Source organism: Callithrix jacchus, chromosome 18, assembly GCF_049354715.1.
Source record: "Callithrix jacchus isolate 240 chromosome 18, calJac240_pri, whole genome shotgun sequence".
Taxonomy (NCBI): domain Eukaryota; kingdom Metazoa; phylum Chordata; class Mammalia; order Primates; family Cebidae; genus Callithrix; species Callithrix jacchus.
Genome location: NC_133519.1, coordinates 26,544,577 through 26,563,969, shown reverse-complemented (window position 1 = coordinate 26,563,969; position 19,393 = coordinate 26,544,577). Strand labels below are relative to the sequence as shown.

At 38.1% G+C, this 19,393-nt stretch overlaps 1 protein-coding gene across 2 annotated transcripts in view; it reads left to right on the top strand.

Moving 5' to 3' along the window:
* PAPPA2 (pappalysin 2) overlaps positions 1-19,393 on the top strand; it is a 283,586-nt gene that overhangs the window by 110,006 nt on the left and 154,187 nt on the right. For both annotated transcript variants that reach the window (XM_054247490.2, XM_078356258.1), the window contains one exon: positions 8,610-8,755. In XM_054247490.2, the coding sequence (XP_054103465.2) occupies positions 8,610-8,755 (146 nt within the window). The remainder of the gene's footprint in view (positions 1-8,609; positions 8,756-19,393) is intronic.

Sequence of the window (19,393 nt, the reverse complement as noted above, 5' to 3'; positions counted from 1 at the left end):
TTCTAAGAGTTCAGGTTGTTTTTCTCTTCCCTTCTGTATTATTATTATCTATTTTGCTAAATTCTCTGAAACAAATAAATTTTAAAATTTATCATTCTTTGCATTTCTTTATGTTTATGTTGGTTCAAGACTTTATTTTTTTACTCTATTTTGTAAACCATTTTATGCTATTCCTCTTTCCAAAATCTACATATGTTTTTTTAAAATTTTAGCTTCCCAGAGAGTTCTCTTTTAATACCTGGTTCTTTTTGATGCTTTATTTCTTCTTTCTATTTTATTGGGACAATGTAGGATTAAATTGATTTTTAAGGTTTCTATCCTTTCACCTCCAAAGGAACATTGTCCCCTCTAGAGTCCTAGGCATGAAATCATTTCCGTTTTGGAAATCTATTTTACTAAAGCTTGAGATTTCAGTGTTATCAGCCTCGGCTATTGCAAATACTAAAAATATTGAGGTTTCTTTCAATAAGGAAATTTATTCACTCCATGTCACCAACTAGTTATTTCTTATTGGTGAGAATTAAAATCAAACTATTATATCTCTCTTGTTTCTAGAAATTTTTGAGATCAAGAAAAGTCTTTATTGGAGGTGCCGTTACTTTTAGCAGAACCAGCCTTCAGGCAGGGATCATCTCACTTGAAGTTGGGGTTAATCACTGTATTCCTCTTCTGTGTCCATTTTGGAACTTGCCTTTGGGAGGTACTCACACTACTCTTTATCTTACCAGGCCAACTGTAGTTTGTGCACAGAAGAGTTTCATTTCTATTTTATTGTTACCAAAAAGTTCCCTTCAGGGCTTGAATGTAAGTGTGCTTTCTTCCTTTCTGCACTGTCGTATTGCCTCCATTTCATTGCTCCTTTAAGCAAGATATACCTGCTCATTAGACATAGGCCCTGATTAGCTCCCCGCCAAGTCTGAGAGAGAACGCTTGCAGTCCTACATTATGATTTTTGAACTTTGTTTCTGCCTAAGTAGATATTTGAAGCTGCAGGCATTGTTATTCATAATAAAATTTATCGAATGTTAATGTGTGACACTATAAACTGTTACATTTAAAAAGTTGTTACTAACTTTTTACCTGCCAATAACTATATGAAGTAGGTACTTCATTATTCCTATCTTACAGTTAGGGAAACTGAGAAACATTGATGGTAGGTGACTTGCCAATGCCCCATAGCCATTGAGTGGAGAAGGTGAGCTTAGAGACCAGTTCTTCTTTACTGAAAGCCTGTGCTCATTAGGACTCCGACACACTGGGCTCCCCCAGACCGTTTTCTCTCAAGTTCTCCTGGGAACTTCTTTCATCATGCTTTTCTTTTTTGTGCTGCATATTTTGTCTAAGTATCTGCACTTGATGAGTTATCTATTTTTATCCTACCATTCTAAATAAATTTCATTGTATGATTCTCTTGATATGGTGGGTAAAATATTGCCAAAAACTGGAGTGGTGGAATACGCTCTTTTTTTCCTCTCGAGTCCATAATTCTGGCCTCAGAATTTTTAAAAACAAATCTATTTTTTAATATAATCTTTTAAAGCCAAATGTTCACTCTCTTTATGCTCTTTTATTTTCCAATGGTGTTACTTTGAAGTGAAAAGAGATGTATTAGCTTTCTATTATTGCTGTAGTAAGTTATTGCAAACATAGTGACTTAAGATAACATGAGTGTTTTGTATTTCTGTAGGTCAGAAGTTTAACGTAAGTCTCGCTAGACTAAGATCAAGATGTCAACAGGGCTGTGTTGTCTTTGTGGAAGGTCTAGAGGACAGTCTACTGCTTGTTTTTTCCAATTTCTGAAGGCTACCTAAATTCCATGGCTTTGGGCCCCTTCCTCCTTCTTCAAAACCTGCGTTATAGCTCTCTCTGATACTGTTTCCATCACTACATCTCTTTTTCTAATGACAGGTAGGAAAAGTTCTTTGCTCTTAAGAAGTTGTATAATTAGTATGAGTCCACTGGGGTAATCCATTATAATCTCCTCATCTCAAGGTCTGTACTTTGAGTCAAATCTACACAGTCCTTTTTGCCATATAAGATAACAGATAACATATTCCCAGCTCCCAAGGACTAGGACATGGACATCCATGAGGGCATTATTCTGCCTACCTCAAAATGTTATGACACTAGGCTTTGAGTCCTTTCAATCCCCAATTATTTCTTTTATTTCAATCTCAAGTTCCTAAAACACAAATATTTCTAGAGAAAAATTCCATTTTACTTCTAGTAGTATTCATTTCCACATGAATTAGCAAACATGAATTAATGTTTTGTGTATAATGTCTTGTCAGGTTTTCCATATTTGAATTTCAAGAAACAAATATATTACTGGTTGATGTTGTCCTGGTGATGATAGTGTCTGATCTCTGGCGTGGCCTTCAGAAGGGAAACAGTAATCGCCACTATGTCTCTTCTTTCTGGGGTCATTAGCAGTTGGTTGATTGTACTGAGGGAGTAGAGAGAAGAGGAAGGAATGAGGGAGGAATTCTGGGTTTTCTACTTGGGTCATAGAAAGAGTGTTAGGAGTGGCACCATTCAAAGAGGGACCAGGGAGGAGAAATGGGTGTGGGGAAGATTGCGAGCATTGCCTTAGAGATAAACTGAATATCCCCAGTCCACATAATGCTATGGGCATGAATGAGCTCATACTACCATTAACAATCAAATTACATTAGCTCAATGTGTAACTATAAAATTTTATCCTCATACAGTGTCCCTTTTTGGGAGTCTCCAGAAGGGCATGCCTTTACAATTCATGCCCTCCAGTTCTGTGGCTCTCCTGCTATTTAACATTGAACACTGGCAATGGTATTTACCTTGTCTGCTGACACTCAGTGTTTCCAGAGGATGCTCTGCCCTATTTCTCCGGGGAAAAGCTGGCCTTAGAGAGTTGGCATCTGATGCAATCCAAGGCTGTAAAACTCTCAAGGGCCAGAATGGTGCTGACGTCCCTTAATTCTTGCCAGAAATGGAGAAAGCGGCCCTTAACCTCATCACTGCCTCATTTTGTTATTAGGACTTAAAGCAGAGCTGCTTGTCTATTTGTAAAAAAAAAAAAAAAAGAAAGAAAATTAGAAATTTTTTTTATGAAGTATAGTTTCTTCCTAAAAAGCTCAAAATCCAGTTTGTTAAATTAGGTAGAAGACAAAATGCCAATGTGTTTCTTCTCTTGTCCTTGATTTTTAAATCTTTCCATGGACACAGGCATATACTTTCTCTGTATTTAACCAAAACTCAACCCTTTTTACAAATCTACTCATGGAAAAACGTCAACAGATTGACCAGCTGGACCACTATTTCAGTTACATTGGAATTCACTTTGTCTGAGTTTCTTTTGTACTCAAATAGAACCACCAATTACATTGGCATGCTGACTTTAAGGTTTCTGTGCACAAACCAGTTAGAAATGTTGAATTGCTAGGAAAAGACCAAGAATCTAATCTTAGAGGAGAGGTAGGACTAGCTACATTTATACTGGGGAGCCATCAGAATGGTAACAGTGTTTGAAGTTTAAGAATACAAGAGTTCTCAATGGTGAGAGTGAGAAAAGAAAAAGACATAGTCAGAACCCTGGGAAATAACTTCTAAAAATTAGAAAGGAAAGAGGAACTCACAGTGGAGACTGAGAAGCGTTGGTCTGTAAAGCAGGGGGATAACCAGGAAAGAGCACTGCAATGAAAGCAAAGGCAGTAGAGAGTTTTGGGAGGGAGAAAATAACTAATAATATAAAAATGCAACAAAAGGTTCCAATAAGAGAATGACTTTTTTTCCTTTTTCTTTTTAATTCTTTGGGCAGAGAAACTTAAGCAGCCAATGACAACTTTAATGAAAGCAATTTTGATAAAGTGGTACAGATGAAAACCAAATTATAATGGGATTAGAAGGTACATTGGAAAAAACGTGAATGGGAGATGAAAAAATTTTTCCTCTAAGAAGTTTGAATTGGAAAGGAAGAAGAAAAAGGAGAGGGTGTTAGCTATGATTTTCTCAGAAAACCTCATCTTGTGGGATCAGGGGAAAGAGAATAAAAATAGGTAAGGAAGTAAATATCTCTGTGTGTGTGTGTGTGTGTGTGTGTATGTGTGTGTGTGTGCATGCGTGCATGTGTGTGTGTGTGTGTGACAGAGAGAGAGTGCACAAGTGATAGAGTTCATGATGAATGGGCTTGATTTTATCATCAAAGAAGGAAGTATGAGCACCTACTATGAGTCATAAAAATAAGAAATTTAGGTGAGGGGAATAAAAGAAGAATACTGAAAATTTCAGATTACCTCTGGAGAGATGACGACCAGAAACAATTAAAAGTACAGACAGGTGGAACTGAAAATCTTCATGAGATCAGAAATTAAAAAAAATCAATCTGAATAAGGGTGACAATGAGAATGAATGGGCAAAGAGAAGTGAGTGAAGATCACTAGAAATAGGGAAGTGAAGAATAAAACTGTGTTTTCGGTGGATGCGTCACACAAATGTTGATGTTCCTCAGGAAATGGTAGGAGGTGAAATAAGGGGAGAGCCCAGGAGCCAGGTGCTGGAGGCCTTTATGGAGTAACCAGAAAACAGAAAAAGGAAAGGAAATGGGGACCATATGGGAATGAGTAGAGTGCCATACACCTAAGAGCAAAAGGAATGTCACAGGAACAGAAAAAACTATGTGTTTGAGTTTGCAATGAGCAGCCTAGAGAATACTAGTTGGTGTTTCTGGGCGCCCAGAAGTTCCAAGGTGTGGGCCCAGTCAACAGGTTGGGGGAGCAGGTAGAAGGTGATATTCACTAGAAGGAAGAGACATAGTGGGAGAGTGGATAGGGGTTGGGGTGGCAGGGGACCCTTCTGCATATTTTGGATAGAGAACCATGTTTTACAGTAATGACAGGAAGCTTTAGGTTTAACCAAACCCAAATGTCCATGTGGCACCCATTGCTTCTGTGAGGGGAATTGTATGAAGGTCCTTGTGGTATCTGTTTTCATTCTCCAGGTGGCTGCCTTATCAACTGTGGAGTGTGGTCAGGCTCCTCCTCTGCGGTGGGTTTGCTCTAACTGGGTCCCAGTCTCAAGGTGCACATCCATCCTTTATGTCTTGTTTTCTGCATGCCAATTTTTGATGCTGACTCAGCTTCCTTCAGACAGCAGACAGCTCAGGATCTTTTTCTTATTTCTGGCTTCCTTCCTGAATGATTTCTTTCTTTCTTTCTTTCTTTTTTTTTTTTTTGAGACGGAGTTTCGCTTTTGTTACCCAGGCTGGAGTGCAGTGGCGCGATCTCGGCTCACCGCAACCTCCACCAATTCTCCTGCCTCAGCCTCCTGAGTAGCTGGGATTACAGGCATGCACCACCATGCCCAGCTAATTTTTTGTATTTTTTTAGTAGAGACGGGGTTTCACCATGTTGACCAGGATGGTCTCGATCTCTTGACCTAGTGATCCACCTGCTTCAGACTCCCAAAGTGCTGGGATTACATGGCCCCTGAATAATTTCTATCAATCTACAATGAGGTTATTTAACTGACTAATAAACTACAGCACAGAGAATCACTTTTCCTACACTTTTACTTTATTTAGTTGGGAACTAAGCAGTAGTTAAAGGTTGTGTGTAATTTAGATACTGGGATGTGGCTGGAGAACCAGCTGTCAGGGGCATGACAGAAGCCAGAGAGAATGCACTAAGGCTGGTAGGCAATGAAACATGGTGGACTGGAAACTCAGTAATGGCTAATTGCCATTATAGATGACAGTCATAGAATGGTCAAGCAGTTATGCATTCTTTGCAGGGGATGTCAGCACTGAGAAACTTGAGCAATGGGGAAGAACAGCTTGATATGTCAGCCTCGAGGACAGCCTGTTTTTGAGACAATTTTTATAAAAACCATAACATAACTTTGATCACTCTGAGTCCTTTAGGGAGACATGTAGGTAAGTATCCTTAACTACAGCATAGAGAGTATGAGAAAAGGTAGATCCTGGCAGAAATTAAGCAGATTAATGCAGTTCATCCCCTTTTAATACAAAGTTCTGGTCAAGACGTGCTCCTTATGCATTTTACTGCATTTATGTATGGCATTTTACCTTTGCTTGAAAATTGAGCTAATTTGAATGGCAAGTCTATCTGTTAATAATTTCTGAAACCAGGTGCTAAGCTTTGAATTTGAAAATAATATCCATTTTTTTCCCATCCTAAGCTGATGAACAAGGTTCTGGTCATTTTGGTTGAGAAGCTAAGACGTGTACCTTCATTAGCTCTGATTAAGTTTTGAAGTGGTTACCTGTGTTGTAGCAGACAGAGCATTCCGCATGCAAAGCAGACATACCACCTCTACATGTTTATTCTTGTTGATTTAGAAAAAAAATCTGGATAGTAGTCTTTGTTTCCAGCAAAATAAGTTTCCTCTATCAATTCAATTAATGACTCTAGCTTTTTAAAATTCTCTACCTTTTACTTGACAACATATATCTGTATCTCTGGGAAGTACAGGAGTCTGAGCAACCACACATGGTTTGCCACCAGCGTGACATAAATACTGTCATCTGGAAGGGTAGTTTATGGCCAGAGAAAGGATTGGGTGAGTAATAAAATGGAGATGAGGAGAACCAGCTAATGAGGTTGGTGGTAGAGGAGGAGGCCCTTTGGAAAGTGCTCAAGAGAAATTAGTGGAACTGCTGGGTTGAGGGAGGAAGGGAGGATGGTGTTCAAGACTGGTAGATGGCAGGCAAAGAAGCCAGTAACACACAGATAGCCCAAGTAGGCCATGCTGGGAGCAGGGAGGTTGGAGAAGTGCCTGAGGAGAAGAGAGAAAAAGCTGTCAAGTTACCAACTCCCAATTGTAATTGGAACACAAGAATAGGAACAGAGAAATGTGTGGCTTTTCTTCCTTGGTACCCTGAGCTAAGCCAATCCTCAATCACTGATTCTCTTGTCCCCCTTCTTTTCTTTTCTTCTCTTTCTTTTTCTTTTCATTTATTTTATTTTATTTTATTTTCTCTTCCCTTCTCTCTCTTTCTTCTGGCCTATGGAAACATCTCCATGTTGAAGACTCACTTAATATCATCATCACTCACAAATCATCAATTTATGAATAAAGGAAGTCATAGTTATTTCTAATAATGGAGAAAATTAAAGATAATGTAACTAATTTCTCAGGAAAACCAGGCAACAACTCAAAAAACACTGTGTCTTCAGGAAAGCAGCAGAACTATCCCTCTGATCACATATGATGTCACCTCATGGAGTTTGGATGATTTCTTGCGGCTGAGAGCTAGTTTTCCAAGGTATTTTGAGTCAGTAAAAAATGGTATTTTAAAAATTCTTTCTCCTAAGCATCTTTGGTTCTAAAGCAAGATCGTTTTTTTTTCTTTCTGTTTATTCCTGTTTTTGGTACTGTTCCAAAAAATAAACCATCTTTGGGGTAGCTCTTTCTCAGGTGGTCCTTGCCAGCACATCCTACACTTGGATGAAATAGATGGCATCAACAATTGGGAGGCAGAGAAAGCTAGAGGGGAAGGGTCATGCTGTCTTCACATGAGCTTCTGGGGTGGTAATTTTCAGTGTCTGCTGCTTGTCTACCAGAATAGCAGCAACAAAGCATAATCTGTAAAGGAAATTTCCAACCTATGTTGTCAGGCTGTCTGCCCAGCTGACGCTTGATAGGAACATTCCTATCTCTGGAATGACAGACTATGGCCATTGTGGTGAGCATCTAGCAAGTCTAAGTGGCCATTGATCTCTGGTTGAGTTACTCTTTAAAATAACACTTCAGTGAGAATAGCAAGGCTCCATTTGCTTATGGTAAAGTTTTAAGTTTCACTGATGCTGAGAAGCTAAAGGTCTTTGACTATACATGAATTTATAAAGAGACCAAATGTTTGTTTCCCTTTTTATAAGCCACAAGACATGTGTTTTTAATAGACCTTTTGTTCTGTGCATCAATGCAAACATAATATTGTATAGTGCTTTCAAGGTCACCAATAAAGATACTTGGTAAGTGTCATAAAGTAATAGGAATAGGGTAGAGTTTTTATGGATTAAGTGACTAGAAAGAGAGATGTCTATACAATTGCCATTCTTTGCAGAAGCTTTATTAGGTCCTTCCCTGCTTTTAACTCATCTTGTTTTATCCTTTTATGTTTTCTATCCTCTATTTCCCTTTTTCTTTTAAGAAATAATGATTGAAGTAGGCATATGCTGAAAAAGAGATTAAACTGGACTTCAAGGATCATGCAGTGTGATGGAAAGAACAAGAAACTGAGAGTTGGAAGGCTGCCTTCACTGTGGCCTGAGGATAATTCTCAAGGCAACAAATCTGTAGTATGAGATTTACCTTGAAGAAGTAATCTGGGTGCAGGGTGGAGAATTGAGTATGATGTCAAATATGGAGTATTCATACAAGCATTGTTTAGTGTTTTAATAAGTCAGTAAACTATTTATTTGGGATAAGTATTTCAAATGTGTATCAGTGCCTTTTCTTCTGGTCTTCATAACAGGCTGGTCTCTGCCTCATGTTCTACCCAAAGGTAATGCTGGCTAAATGTGCCATTAGAGTCTGATTCGGTCTGGCTCTGCTATTCTCTAAGTACCAATTCCTTGCTGTGACATTTTCTCATCTTGCATGCTCTCTAGGGCATACATGAGTGTGAAGGAGCTGAAGGAGGCCCTGCGGCTGAACAGTACTCACTTCCTCAACATCTACTTTGCCAGCTCCGTGCGGGAAGAACTTGCAGGTGCTGCCACCTGGCCTTGGGACAAGGATGCTGTCACTCACCTGGGTAAGTGAAATGAAGACCACACATGGTAAGAAAAAACAAAGAGGCCTGAAGGAAGCTTGCAAAAGTAAGTTTGGAGAAAAGAAAGAGAGAAAGTAAATTTAATCAGTGAATTAACTGCTTTGCATTGATAATGGCTCTTGGTAGAGCTTGTCAAAATGTTTCAATATAGACAAGTAAGAGGGATTAAAGCAGACTGGCAAATGCCCAGGATGTTCTAGACTGAATCTAATTCAGATGCAAATAAATTACTGGCATAGACTAAGATTCATTTTAAGTCTTGAAGAGCCCCAAGCGGGGAACTATCAAAATATCAAGAAGGTGGCTGGCCTGTGAAACCTGCTTTATAGCGATGACTCTTCTGGAAAACTGGCAGGCTTCTTATATGTTGTGAGCTCCTGAGGAAATCCTGGGAAATTCAGGAGGCGGGGCTTACCTGCTCTCACCAGGGAAAAGGGTGAATACCTTAACCCCAAGTGCAAGTACTGAACACTTAAGAAAGACAATCCCTTTATGATGTCTTATTATTATAAAGGGAAGTCCTATTGACCAAGCAATAAGAGTGATTACATTCGTTTTATAAACATATGGATAAAAAGTAATTATTGAACATAATTAGTATACATTTCCAAAAAGTATTAGATAGCATTCTATAAAAATTTATTTTAAAATAAGTTACCATAATAGAGAGTAATATTTTGTGTTGGAAAGAGAATGATTAGACAGACTGGAAAGAATTTTATAAATGATTTTTAAAAGGTACTGCAAAGGTGATCTTCCTCACAATCAAATAAGAAGCAGAGAGGAATAAATTAAAGGAAGAGAACACAATGCTGTATAGGTCGGACACCTGGTAATAGTGAAGTCTAGAACTTATTGAATTGACAATAAAAGAAAAATATGAGCAAGTATCCAAAAGATAACCAGTGTTACAGATTGGGGAAGGAGGAAGATGAGCAATGTGTTAGTGAAAGACCAACAAACAAACAAACAAAAGGTTGCTGTTCAAGTGTGAATGAGAACATGAAAGTCCACGGAGTGAATCCGGTTCAGATCCAAAAGGGGTATATATACCAGAAAATGGAGATATATGCAGATGTATATATACACATATATGTGTAACAAGTTAAACATGTAAGGATCCAAATTACATGCTCTGCCAGCATGCATAGCTGGGTTTCATTGGCTCTAAGGAATCTGATTCAGATTTAGAGTCCTGCAGTTCTTTTATCTCTAAACTATATTTCTAGTTCTTGGTACATGAGAAATCAGAAATTTGTGATGTTAGTGCTGGCCTGGGGCTACCAAGGCAAGAGCATTGCGTGTGTTGATAACGTATTGCCTGGTTCTTCAAGTAAGGACCTGATATTTCCAGGCATCCAGTATAAACCAAAGAAGGCATTCAGATTTATCTACAATTACCACAAGTGAAAAACTAGGGAAAGAGAGGTTTCTGGGTGGGATGAGACATTTTGTTGGGCCTGTCAGAAAACAAATTTGTAAGTTATGGACTGCAAGACTGCACTTCATGGCTGTTGGTTTCAGGAAAAGTTCTAAAGGATTTTTGATACAGTTACAGAAAGGGGCAGAAGATTTTAGTCATCCATTTCCAAGATGGTCAGGTTATCGGGAGACACCCCTGTGCTTTCCAGATGAAAGCTAATTGGGTCATTCTAACCTTCCTGGTAGCAATGGGTGGACTAGAAAGTCATATTCCTATAATTCATCTATTAGTAAATATGGGTGTTTTGAGCTATGCTTATCAAAAGCAACAGTAGCAGAGGTGAGTATATAACACTGTAGGAAAATATCTCCAACTTGGTGCATACTCGAATCACCAAAAATAACCTTTCTGGTGTATGTCTGCAGAGTTCCTGACAGCAAGGTTTACACAGCAGTGGCTTTTGTGAGGCCCGGGTCTCTCAATAGGAACTGAATCTATTTGGTTAAAAGACCTTAAAAAATTATCTCCTTATAGAGAAAAATCTTGACTTCTTGTTAAGAATTGTTGGGCAGGGACATAGCATTTGAATGTTTTCTAACTTTATTAGAATTGGGCATTGCCAAGACTCATTCAACTATAAAAAATGAATAAAATACTTTAAAAATTATTTATTTGATTGTATCAAATTGGCTAAGGCAACAAGGACATGAAGAGTCCAATCCCAAAAGGAAGAAAAATGTGTTGAAGTGGGTCTCACGTATAACTCAGTCTTTTTGCTTTCAGGGAAATTGCCAGATTATCAGTGGAAGACATAAAGACAGAGCAGAGAGCAGCAGCCTCGAGCTTGCTTTGGTCTCACTACTGGGACAAAAATTAGAGTTCAGGTTTTCAGGGCAACCAAGACTTGAGGGATCAGGATCCTAGAGAAATGGAAATAAGAAAAAGGGAGCCTGATTTTCTGCTTGTAATTTCTTTTACGATATTTGTTAGCTACTAAACTTACACTCTTAGGGCCACTGGGCAAGAAAATAAATAGAAAATAACTTCTAAGAGATTAAAAAGCCAAACAGTGATTTTAAGAGTGTCATAACAGAAGAGACAAAATTGGGAGTTGAGGCCTTGTTTAGGAGGAGGGGCTCTGAGACACCCTCTGTGCAAGGGTAAACAAAAGTAGTACAGCTTACCCAAAGCCTATGATCCAGCCTGAAACACGCTTTTTAAAACATTTCAATAGTGTTGGGGGGAACAGTGGTGTTTGGTCACATGGACAAGTTTCTTAGTGGTGACTTCTGAGACTTTGGTGCACCCATCACCCAAGCAGTGTACACTGTACCAGTGTACGCTGGTCTTTTATCCCTTGCCCTGCTTCCACCCTTCATCCTGAGTCCCTAAAGTCCATTGTTTCATTCTTATGTCTTTACATCCTAATAGTTTAGCTCCTAATTTATAAGTGATAACATATGATATTTGGTTTTCCTTTTTCTGAATTACTTCACTTAGAATAATGGTCTCCAACTCCATCCTGCTTGCTGCAAATGCCATTATTTTGTTCCTTTTTATGGCTGATCTCAATCTAATTCACTCCTTGGGTTTTCATGTTCTCGTTCACCCTTGAACAGCAACCTTTTTTGTTTGTTTGTTGTTTGTCTATCACTAACACAGTGTTCATCTTCCTCCTTCCCCAGTCTACAACACTGGTTATCTTTTGGATGCTTGCACATTTTCTTTATTCACTCATTGATTGATGGACATTTGGGCTGGTTCCATCATTTTGCAATAGCAAATTGTGCTGCTGTAAACATGCATGTGTAAGGGTTTTTTTTTTTTTTTCCACATAGTGACTTCTTTTCCTTTGGGTAGATACCCAGCAATGGGATTGCTGGATCAAATAGTAGATCTACTTTTAGTGCTTAAGGAATCTCCATACTGTTTTCCAAAGTAGTTGTGCTAGTTTACATTCCTACCAAAAGTGTGTAAGTATTCCCTTTTCACCACATCCACATCAACATCTATTATTTTTTGATATTTTGATTATAGCCATTCTTGCAAGAGTAATGTGGTATCTCATTGTGGTTTTGATATGTATCCCATCTATTTTTCTTTGTTTTTGTTGCATTTGCTTTTGGGTACTTGGTTATGAACTCTTTGCCTAAGCCAATATCTAGAAGAGTTTTTCCAATGTTGTCTTCTAGAATATTTATGTTTCCTCCTGAAACACTCTAAATTCCTGTTTGGAGGAAGTTTATCTGCCTGTATTCTAACTACGTAGCAAAGAAAGTTAAATATTCTTCGGAGAAAGACATCATCAAAAGCTTCTACAATTGTTCATGCACAATGTCTAGGAATCAATAAAAAATCAATTATTTCAGGAGACAGGGTCAAATGATGATAAACAAAGCAAATCATATACAGGCAAAAATTATCCAGGTATTGGCATTATTGGACACTGGCTTTCATTATTATTCATGTGTAAAAATAGGTGAAAATGCATAGTTTCTTCAGAGAAGTGGAATCTCTACTAGTGAATCAAGTGGAAATTTTAGAACTAAAAGTAGATACCAGTAAGCAAAATTAAGAAATTAATAGATGGGTGTATAAACAGAAGAAAAATTTAAGAACTAGACCATTGTAGAAAATTTACAAATTGAAGCTCCAAGGAAGAATGTGCTGGGAAAATATAGAATATATCTTAGAAAAGATTTAAGACTCCATGAAAAATTTTTATTGTAAATTGGAGTTCTAGAAGAAGAGAAACAAATTGTGGGCAGAAACAATATTCAAAGAGATAATGGCTGAGAATCTTGCAAACCAACAAAAGGTATCAAACCACAGGTTCTAGATATTTTATAAACTGCAAACAAGATGAATAGAAAGAAAATATTTGCAAAACACAAATCTGGCCCTTGACTTTATTTAGAAGATATACAGAGCTACAGAACTCTCAAAACCCAACAGCAAAACACACAAACAAAAATTTCAGTTAGATACTTTAAGTTCTGGGGTACATGTGCAGAACATGCAGGTTTGTTACATAGTTATACACGTGCCATGACAGTTTGCTGTTTCCATCACCCTGTCATCTACATTAGGTATTTCTCCTAATGCTGTCCTACCCCTAGCTTCTCAACCCCCAAACAGACCTCTGTGTGTGATGTTCCCCTCCCTGTGTCCATGTGTTGTCATTTTTCAACTCCCACTTATGAGTGAGAACATGCAGTGTTTTGTTTTCTGATCTTGTGTTAGTTTGCTGAGAATGATGGTTCCCAGCTTCATCCATGTCCCTACAAAGGACATGAACTCGTACTTTCTTATGACTGCATAGTATTTCATGGTGTATATGTGCCACATTTTCTTTATCCAGTCTATCATTGATGGACATTTGCATTGGTTCCAAGTCTTTGTTACTGTGAACAGTGCCACAATAAACATACATGTGCATCTGTCTTTATTTAACCAACTAGTGGTTTCCAGGGTTTAAAAATGAGGAGGCAATGCATGGTTGGAGGTTGAGAAGAGTATAGATGTTCATGCGACCTAAAGGATAGCAGGTGGGACATGTTAATAGTGAGAAAACAGCTCTGTATCTTGATAGTGGTGGTGATTACACAAATGCATACATGTGATAAAATTCCATAGAATTACACACACACACACCTGACTGCATGTAAAAACTGGAAAAATCTGGTAGACATCTGTGATCTCTATAAATAAGCAAGGTACTTTGCATATAGCAGGTGCTCTGTGAGTGCTCATTGGATGAAGGTATAGATGAGTAAAAGTATTAAATTTAAATGGTTTCAAGAAATGCTTAAATTGTCCCATGAATCACTGACTTATAATGGAATTGCAAAAGAAGCAAGGGATATTTATATTTTATTCTTAGTCCTTTGAGAAATCCCTTACAACGTGATTATTAATGTGCTTTTCAGAAGTAAAAGACTAGACTGAACAGCTCACAGATCTGACTCAATAGGAAATTGTATTCTTATTTATTTTTTCTTGTTCAATCATAACTGATTAAGCAAAGGAACTGTATTGACTAAAATCAGGTGTAGAGTAGTAAAGACAGCTGGTATAACATGATAGAGGAAGACATTCAGAATTTTCTAAACAGATCCTTTTTGAGACTCAAGATGGGATTTTCTGTTTGTGTCAGCATGTAAAGGCCCTAAATTTTTAGGGTCTGCTGAGTAACCTAGCAGATAAGCATACTAGCCTGAAAGTTTGAAGATTGAATCCAATTTCTGACTATCAGTGTCTTAAGTCACTATGTGGAAAGGCCAAGGTAATATTTGTCATCTTGATTTGCCGTCACCATCATTTCTGCCCTTTCATATGATTTTGTGCTTTCAATGCTGTGTTAACACAAAGAAGAATCTTTTTATAGGTGGATGAATGAGCGAGATGTTCTTGAGCTTTAAGGTTCAGTGGTTTGAACATTTTTGACCATGGTAAACAATACCTGAATTGAAAACATATCTTTAAAAACAGAACACTTAAATTAGTCATAAACCAGCCCTTTTATAAGCTTTGGATACCCTATTCATGATCATTCATCCATTCAGAGAAAAACTTGAATGTGCTTTGTGGCAATGCCATAGATAGAATAATGAAAACAGTCTGCCCTTAGGGATGCACAGCATGATTGGGAGACAGTTATGTAATACAGATTTGTAATACTATGTGATGGCACCACACATGAAGTTAGGCAGGAGCATGGAAGGGAAAGTGCCTAAAAGCATTAAGGAAGAGTTCCCAGGGGGGCTGAGGCTCAAGATGGGAATTGAAGGATAAGCAGGAGTTTCCTTGGCAGACACAGGAGAGCATTCCAGAGTGGAAGAACTGGCAGATGGCAGGGTTCAGTGCTGTTAAAGGCCTGCACACACTTAGAAATGGGTGTGCTTTGCATGGCCACAGCAGTGTTCTTCAAACTTACTGTTTTCTCTTGTACCTGTAAAGAGACTCGAAAAACTCAGCAACCCTTCACAAATTCTTAGAGTAACACCTAAACATCTAATAATAGGTTTAATAGTAGCAAAGAAAGTAATTTGGGACATAGAAATTTTATTTTAAATTGCTATCATTTAAAAACAAATCTAAAATTTACTTTTCTAAGTGTCTTCTCAGTACCATACCAATTGGAAAATCACCATCATTTATTTAAAATAAAATCGTGGTCAAGTACTTTTTAAACATTGGGCAAGAATTCATTTTGCTTTTTTCTCTTTAAATTTGTGCTTCCATTTCACTTCTATAGCATTTTATGCTAATGTAACATACATATATTTTTTCAGAGTCTAGTTGGTTATCTGGTTCTCAGCTGAAAACATTTTGAATACACAACTCTTTGGTGATCATGTTTTGTTAAACTAGACTTTTTATTTTGAGATAATTATATGTTTGCATGTAGTTGTAATAAACAATGCAAAAAAGATTCTGTAAAACCTTTACCCATTTCCCCTAATGGTAACATCTTGTAAAACAATCTCACAAACAGGCTATCAACATTGAGACTAACATAAGTTATAAAGTGTTAAAAAATTTCTTCTCATTTGAGTCATCTTTGCAATGATTACTCTTCTACAATTGATCAAAACAATATTTTTAAATGTTGATTAATCACTAGTAAAAACAAATACATAGGAAACTCCTCTTTTCCCCATCTCCTTATTTATGTGAACAAACTTTCATAGTACTTGCAGCTACAAACGAGAAATAAAGCAATATGATTGATGTTAAATCTTTTTTCACTGTAGCAATAATTACTATCCATCCACAGACACAAGAACTACTTTGGGGTTCAGGGAGCCACATTATCTCCTTAAAATACACATTTCCCTTTTTCCTTATCCACTGCTGGTCTTTATTTTACTGTGCCAAAAGAGAGTGATTCTTCCTGGAGATAAGGAATAAATAAGATATGTAAACTGGACATGTAAATATGTGGAGTCATTTATTAGGTAGCCTACATGACATAAACAAGATGAGAACTATTCCTGAGAATTACCACCTGGCTTCTGTTTTAGATGATTTAATTGTCAGAAGATGACGTTCAGTAAATGACGCTACTCTGGCTGCCTTAGAGTTTAGAAAACAGGGAGCACTTTTGGCTATTAAACACTTTAAACAAAATTGACATAGAATTTGAACTTTACACTCTGAAATTTGGTTATTCTAAACAAAGTTTCCTGCATTTATAAGCATGTGATGTAAATAATCACTTATATATGTGGTGATTTGAAAGGTCTTCTCTTTTAAAATATATACTAGAACTCATTGAATCCTTGGTACTCCAGATAAATGCTCAATAATGCTTAATGAATAAATGAATTATAGGAAGTATCTTCCCCAATCCTACTCTGGAGTGCCTACAATTCTGTCCTGATTTTCATGCAAAGTAGACAAAAAAATTCCATCATGAGGTTTTGTGTGTGTGTGTGTGTGTGTGTGTGTGTGTGTGTGTAGCATTTCCCCCATGATGGAACAAGGAAAGGGTTATATATTAAATCTCTAATTCCTTGCTAATAACATCTTCAGTTTTAATTCAACAGATTACTTTTCTCCACAATGTGGGAGTGGCTAGAGCTCCCTGAGTGCTTGACTGTCGGAGACAGGAGTAGCTGAATGGGTATACAAGGAGGCAAAAAAACGACACCAGACTCGGCAAAATCTTCACTCTCTACATGCTTGTCTTCATTCAGTCTTGTGTGGAACAAAGATTGCCTTCTAATGAGACCACAAGCTGTAAAACCAAGAAGCCAAGCCAATACGAGATTTGGGGATGAATGGCTCCTGGGCTGGTTCTCTTAAAGATTCACTTCTCATTTTAGCTCCAGTTATTTTTTTTCATCTTCTCCATTTTTTTCTCACTTTTTGCCTACAAGTCCACCTATACCATTTGTTCCTTCCTTGCCCTGACCTGAATTGCTCCTTCCTTGGACCCCAAGGCATGCTCTTACAGCTTTGTCCCTTCTTGTGGATAGCATGTTTTGAGGAGCAGAGTTTCACCAGTCACTGGAAGTAATTACATAGGCACCTGCAGACCAGCCCTCAACCTCCCCATTTGATAGGCATATAATATTCAGCCCTAAAAATTTTATAAAACTTTTTGGAGTTTTTCAACCAATATTCTTTTCTCAGACTGCCCAATGGTTTTTGTTGTTTTTTTTTGTTTGTTTGTTTTTGTTTTTTTAACTAGAAATAGCTTTGGGAATCATTCTCTTTACTATGAGCCCCTTGGGTCATCTTGTGTAAAGCCTGGAAAAGCCAGTAGGAACTTAAAAATATAGAATCACTTTGGGAGCTTGGCTGTTTACTACCAAGATTTCATCTTTTTTTTTTTTGAGATGGAGTTTCGCTCTTGTTACCCAGGCTGGAGTGCAGTGGCACGATCTCAGCTCACTGCAACCTCCGCCTCCTGGGTTCAAGCAATTCTCCTGCCTCAGCCTCCCGAGTAGCTGGGACTACAGGCACGTGCCACCATGTCCAGCTAATTTTTTTGTATTTTTAGTAGAGACGGGGTTTCACCATGTTGACCAGGATGGTCTCGATCTCTTGACCTCGTGATCCACCCGCCTCGGCCTCCCAAGTGCTGGGATTACAGGCGTGAGCCACTGCGCCCAGCCAAGATTTCATCTTCTAATTAGCAGATTCTTTCTTTTCTTCCCCTACACCATCCCCTAGACCATACAACAACTCTGTCTTATTGTTTAGACTTGTCTTTTGTAATCAAGGCTGAAAGATCTGATAAGGCATGCGTTCTCCTGCTGCCAGTCCATTAAGGAACAGTTGCTCCACACATGGTCCCCAGTTGATAAATCCTGGGAACCCATTCATACTGTGTTTTATGTACAAGTTGTTGGTATTGGCACGCATTTGGTTTATGTCTTCGCTACACATTAAGGTATGTGAGAAATGTAACTTACTTTATTCTTTTGTCATTAAACTTAATTTCTATTTTGAGCCCCCATCCTACTGAGTAGTGGTAATTTAATCTCAGTCAATTATGCCTGTTATGCTTGGGGCTGTGCCTAACCTTTGAGATGGCTTATAAGTGCCAAAGCCACAAGAAAAATAACCCACCTTGGTCACCAGGTGATGCTGGTCACCTGACATGACCCTGGTTCTCATCACAGGGACACCCTCAGGGACATTCTGGCAGGCTCTGTTACCATTCCTGCTTAGCTTTGGTGGTCAGTGGTTCCTCTCTAGAGCTAGGCCACTTACTCAGGGATCTATTACTGTAATGAGTCAAGATCCTTCTGCTGTCGGATTACACAAACCTATTTTGTGTTTTTTTCCCTTTTCCAGGTTGAAAGTCGGGGTACAGTCAACTTTATTGGACCCACTACCATCTATTCATTCCCATTATTTACATTTTGTCTCTTTCCTCTTCTTTCAGATTGAGAGAATCTTTTCTAGGCTAATGTGGTAGTGGTTGTGTTGGCAGTGTGAGAGCGAGGGTCCCTATTTTCAATCCATTCACCATGCTGGCTCAACCATGGATGGAGTCCTTTTAGGATTTAGGTAGCAGAGGCTCAGAAAACCCCACAGCTGAAAAAGAATTTCTTGTTTCCTTGCTTTTCATTCTGTTGTATTAATTTCCAGTGAGGTTAATATTTGTAGAAAAGCCTGGCATTGTGAATTGAGTGGAGTAGGGAGAAGAGAGACATGGAAGTACTGGGGTAAAACACTAGTATTTCCTATTTTTTTTCATCCCTTTACACTAGTACTTTAAAGCTCGCCCTGAGTAAGTATTCCTGGTCTTGTTATCTGTCTATCTACAGGATGGTTGTTGGGGAAGTGAGTGAAGGTGGAGGGAGCCTGACGGTGTCTCAGAGTGGAGGCTGGGGTGTCGTGGCATAGTTGAGAATATACATGTGCATTTGTTTTTTCTTGCTGTTTCAATGTGTCTGGCAAGAGCAGGAATACCAAAGAAGGGATTCCACTGTAGGGGATGGAATCTCGTCCTCACCCCATTCCCCATTCTACTATCAGATTTTATTTCTCATCTGTGTTTTAATTTTGTCCTCCAAGATAAGGAATGATAAAAATTAATGGTTTTGATTATAAAAATAATAATTATATTCTCCATAACTAGAAAAATGGGCAGGGAATGATTATTGACACTAGAACAAAGACATCTTGTGTAAATCTGATCTAATAATATTTTGAGGTCTATGAGGAATTATGCCAAC